Genomic DNA, 5,647 nt, shown 5'->3' with positions numbered 1-5,647 from the left:
CGTCACTTCCGCTTTCACTTTTCAAAATAAGTTTGCCAGGTTCACCTGTGGCCCAAAATAAACCATTTGCCAGTTTAGAACGTCGTTACGACGTCGTGAAAAGGTGCGAATCGAGGACGGAACGTAATGTGACCAAACTCTCTCCCTGCACTCACATCCCTACCCATTACACGTTTTAATTGATAACTAAATCAGTAAAGGCAAGGCAGTTTATTTCTACAGCACATTTCATGTACAACACAATTCACAGTGCTTTAAACATTAACAGCGTTACAGATGGTGCAAAGACCTGAATTTAAAAGTGTCTACATTTGGTGAAAGTTTAATCTAAACTGGCAGTTTGTTCCACTTGTTTGCAGCATAACAGCTAAATGCTGCTTCTCGTGTTTAGTCTGGACCCTGGTCTGGGCTCTGGTCTGGACTAGTTGACCAGAGTATTTGGATTTAAGAGCTCTGTTGGGTTTATATTCTCTAAACATATCACAGATTGATTCTGGGATGTAAACGATCAGAAGGGTTTAAAAATCTATTCTGTGACAGACTGGAAGTACAAACTGGAAACCAGTGTAAATGGTAAGCCAGTGTAACGATTTTATAGAGACAGATTTTATTTTCATTTTGTACACAGTAGGTGTAAACAGAAGGAAATGTTTCAGCTTCAGTTTACTTTAAAACCACCGATCTTTCAGCAGCCACATCAAAACTGTCACTAACATTTGATATTAATTCTCCTGAGAGCGCACGCTTGGGGGGGGGGGAAACCAAAAAAAGGATTTTCAGGAAAAAGGGGAGATGTTATTAATAACATCAACCACATCAACCAACCAATAAAACAAAACTTACATGTTATAAAACACATCCAGCTAAATAAGGTGTCAGTCTGCTGCCAGCATGTCAGAAAGTCATTCAGAGGAGCGGGACGCAGACTGGAAGCTGGAGTCTAGAAGTGATGCAACGCTAATAAAACACACAAGAGGTGGATTTCCTTTTATTTATTTAATCTTACACAATGCTTTATTTTAAATTGTTGTCCCAATTCCTGTCCAGACTGTCTTTATTTAACGCAGCTCCTTGTCCACCTAGTTAATAGCGGTGATCGTGTCCCTCTGCACCGCCCAACCAGCTGGAGCACCCAGCAGCTAGAAAGAAATATTATTTAACATGAAATAAACTGCTACCAATCTCAGATATATCTGTACAATGACTAAATTACCAGCATTATTACCGTCATTTAACAGACAACTTTCTCCAAAGCGATTCAGCACTCTGGGAATTGAACTTCGGTCTCCTGCATGGGAGACGGATGCTCTACCAACTGATACCCTGCTGAACATTTCAATACCTCTGGCATGTGTTGCCTCCTGACACTGCCATGACAGCATCTCCACCTGCTGCCACTATTCTGCCTTTCTGACACCAGTAATGCCCACCAATTAAATATTTTTACGTTTGTCACCGTGGTCCGTCAGGATCGCAGTCTCACACCCCGAAAAATCCATTTCTTCCCTCTTTTTCCCTCCTGAGCCATCATGGAAATGATGTAATGAATATGTATCGTAGGCGTCCACCTGAACATTTATAGCCACCATGCGGGCGTGAGAAGACGTTCCCTCACGTGCGCCCACTTTAGAGTTGATTGTGATTTCTAAAGAGAAACAGGTGTAGGACATGCATGGGCACGCTTTTATAAATCTTAAAGTTGAAGTGCGCAGCATTTGCTTTTTGCACAGCGGACGCCACCTGTAGTTTTCTTTGCTACACACAGTTTTATAAATAAGGCCTCTGAACTCTAAATAAAAACTAGTTCCATGCAGCAGAGGACAGGTGGGTCTTTAACCTGGATTGAAATAAACTGTATATTTCAGCTGATCTGAGGCTTTCTGGGAGTTTGTTCCAGACATGTGGAGCATAGAAGCTGAATGCAGCTTCTCCATGTCTGGTTCTGACTCTAAGAACTGATAAGAAACTGGATCCAGATGACCTGAGGGTTCTGGTAGGTTCATACTGGGACAAGAGGTCCTAAACAATTCAGAGCTTTATATATTAATATAGAGCTTTTATATATAAATATAAAAGCAGAGCTGGAATTCATTTATCATTCAGAAAATTAAACTTTCAGTAGTTTGTTGTTTACTATATAAGATTTTTGCCATTTCACCAAAAGTTGATTCATCTTGGGTTTTGAAGTTATCAATTAAAAAAATATAATAAATGTGTGTGGGGGATGGAAACTTGAAGAAAATACTTGCTTCAATGTCTGCGTAAGCAATGAAATGAGGACTGTTCGTTTTGTGGGGACTGGAAGTAGAGCTCATTCTGACTAAAAAGATCAATGTTAATGTCATGAAATAGCAGAGAACTGTATGAAAGCAAACGGTACATTTCCAAAAGCGTTTGCAGTTTGATCAATGCATGAGAAACTCTACTCTGATTCGCACACACAACAAGCTTTTGTGGAGTTTAAACTGATAGTGATAAGAATGTTAATTCTGATGAGAAAGCACCAAAGCCCCTGAGAAAAACAGTTTAACAACAAGTCCCGACAATGACGTCACTTCATCTTCAAAACTGCAACAAACCTGAAATTAGAAATAAAACTAATTCATTTCCAAAGTTCCCTCCCAGCAGAAGGAAATTCATAACTATAAAAGAGATATTTCCTACTGATGGGTTTATCTGAGCCAAGGTTAGATTAAAAGTGGATTCGTATGTAATGATCATTTGGAGTCAGTTTGTTTTTTAGATGTGAGGTGATTATAATCCTGTAGCGTCTGAGTGGCTTCAAGGAAAGATTCTATTTCTTTTTATCAGATTTTTCGTTAAGTCATCTTGTAATTTTTTTATTTTATTTTTCTGCCAATGATTGTGGGAATGATTTTTAGTTAGAAATTCTGGCAAATGTAACCCTAACCCATAGTAAAGAATTATTTTAAACGTTGCCGGATCCAGACAGTGATCAGGGTCACCTTCAAAATCAGATCACTTGTGCCTTTATTACATTTGAGATGTTTCCTGAAAATTTTATTAAAATTCTTACAGAACTTGAGTTATGTTGCTTACAGATCCTTGTAGTCCACTTCATTTATTTAGATTAGAGGTGTTATTTATTTTATTTTATTAGATTTTTCTTGCTTTTTCTTTCTCATTGTGTCCTGCTCATCCTGTTACAGAACCAGAGTTCTGATATGTGATGTTTTACAGGTGGTGGTTTAATGTTCCAGCCTGACTTCATCTCACAGAGCTGGGATTCATATTTATTACCAATCTGACATGTTTCTATTCTCTGAATATCATGTTTGTTCTATAGATGGTGTGGAGGAATGAGCCTCCACACCGGTAGGTGGCGGTAATCATATGCTCTATGCTCTCCTTTTTTTTTCCGATCAAAACCCGGATGTACGGAACATTTTCCGGAAGTGGACCTCCCTTCTTCCTTTTCCCGAAGATCTCAACACGCTGGTAGCGTGTTCTCCTGGCTCACCGCTGTTCGCCTGAATTTCTTCCGAATAAGTCGGTCAGGAATCATTAAAATGGTTCGTATCATTAAATTAAATCTGGTACTCATCGATACAAAGCATATTTGCATGTTGTTTGACATTTTTATTGTTAAATTAGCACATTTTAAGCAGCTAATGTAGCTAACAGCCGCAATGGAAGACGGCGCGAGCTTCCCGCCACGCGCGACAGAATAAATTTCACAGTAATCAAGATGTGACTGATGGCGGAGCTGTTTTATGAAACAAACAGTACCAGCGGAGCCATTGAGCCGAGATTTTATAGCTGAACTGGGCCCAGTTTGGAGGACTCGGAGACTTTTCCCCCATCACAGTCCTCGTGCTCGTCCTTAAGTGCTTCAGCTGGCAGTAAAATTGAACTCATAAAGCAGAAGTTAAATGTTTTTTATTCAAATTAAACAATTATTTGAGGATTTTTGTAAAAGAGCAGAAGCATAATTTTAACTGGTTATAACTGAGAAATGTGACCAGCTCACCAGTAAGAACCACAATGGGATTAAAGTTTCAGGCTGCCATTTCCAAAACCCAATGCAGCAAAGAAAACTGATGTATAGAGCTATGTCACGTTGGAACAAACTACCAGCTAAAGCAGATTACCAGTAAGATTTGCTTTACAAAGTTTGCATATAGAAAAGCCAATGTGTACTCTGCAGTGTTGAGACTAACTGAAAGTTAATTGTCTTCATTGTACATATTGTGATGTTAAAATGTTTGTATTGGTATATCAAAACAAAGTTTTAGTATGTACTGTAAAGTTATAACTTATTTATGTTTCATTGCGTGTGGACCCCAGGAAGACTAGTTGTTGCTGTGGCAATAACTAGTGGGGATCCGTAATAAAGATTTAAGTAAAGCAGGCCTTGCATGAATGAGACTTTTAAATAAAAATTAAACTTTTTCAGGCCTTTAAGGACACCGGAAAGGCACCTGTTGAGACCGAGGTCGCCATCCACCGCATCCGGATCACCCTCACCAGCCGCAATGTCAAGTCTCTGGAGAAAGGTACATTATCCCAGTTAAATGAGATGAAATTGTCCTTAAAGCCGAGCTGTGAGGAAAACCACATGACCAGAACCAACCCTGTTGATTGTATACGCTATTCTGAGCTGGAGGCCGCAAATCTCCTCTGAACGGCACCGCTCACGGCTTCAGTTAACAGCTCCCTGTTTTTCTCCTCCAGTTTGTGCAGATCTGATCCGTGGGGCGAAGGAGAAGAACCTGAAGGTGAAGGGCCCGGTCCGGATGCCCACCAAGGTACTGAGTAATGCTCCGATCCATGCCTAGAGGTTGGATCCAGGCTCTGAATTGATGACTGTGTCTGTAAGCTGGGTCTCTGTCTGCTTCCAGACTCTGCGCATCACCACCAGGAAGACTCCCTGTGGCGAAGGCTCTAAAACCTGGGATCGTTTCCAGATGAGGATCCATAAACGCCTGATTGATCTGCACAGCCCATCTGAGATCGTCAAGCAGATCACGTCCATCAGCATCGAGCCGGGCGTGGAGGTGGAGGTCACCATCGCTGATGCATAAACAGCAGTTTCTAATAAAGAGAAAAAGAAACCTGTTTCTTGTCTGTCATTAAAAGATGGTTTTCCAGGATGATCCGTCTGGAACGATCAAACGTGATTTTGTCTCTTTAGATGCTTCTGTAATAACTCAACGTTTTGAGGTTTCTGGTTTTGAATCTGGCTTCCTCCATCTAAGTGGTTTTAAGTTAGAAAAACCGAACTTATCTTGGCTTTCTGCGATCAACTTTATCCTGATAGGTCCTCATGAGGCTGGAAAAACTGACCGAAAATGACCAGAATTTCCTTGAAACCAGACTGAACCAGTTTTAGGTCCAACATTGAGATTATAGACCATTTAGTTGCTGAAGGCAATCAAGGAGTTTGTTAGCAGTATATTAGCATGACCCCTTCTGTTGGATAACAGCTGAGGACAGAAATGGTCAGTCCCCAGATGTCCTCGGACACGGTGGAGATGGTGATCATTTGATTGATTGGAAAAGTCAGCTGGTGATGGGGCTGAAAAATGTGCTTGAATTTAAATCCAACTCTTTAAAAAGTGCTGGAAACTCCTGAGTTGATTGTAGTTTAAAGTTTTTTTTTTTATTGAGCAAATGAAAATACAAA

The 5,647-nt window shown here is 40.3% G+C and overlaps 1 protein-coding gene across 1 annotated transcript; it reads left to right on the top strand.

The window, feature by feature from the left end:
* Positions 1-3,406: 3,406 nt before the first annotated feature.
* rps20 (ribosomal protein S20) lies at positions 3,407-5,079 on the top strand. Its single transcript, XM_041968573.1, has 4 exons — positions 3,407-3,533; positions 4,418-4,517; positions 4,696-4,769; positions 4,863-5,079. Exons 1-4 carry the CDS (start codon positions 3,531-3,533, stop codon positions 5,043-5,045), a joined length of 360 nt encoding a protein of 119 aa, XP_041824507.1. The 5' UTR covers positions 3,407-3,530; the 3' UTR covers positions 5,046-5,079.
* The last annotated feature ends 568 nt before the right edge of the window (positions 5,080-5,647 follow it).

The sequence above is a fragment of the Melanotaenia boesemani genome, chromosome 18 (genome assembly GCF_017639745.1).
Source record: "Melanotaenia boesemani isolate fMelBoe1 chromosome 18, fMelBoe1.pri, whole genome shotgun sequence".
NCBI lineage: Eukaryota > Metazoa > Chordata > Actinopteri > Atheriniformes > Melanotaeniidae > Melanotaenia > Melanotaenia boesemani.
The sequence above is the reverse complement of the archived record's forward strand: the minus strand, read 5'-3'. Positions and strand labels throughout refer to the sequence as shown.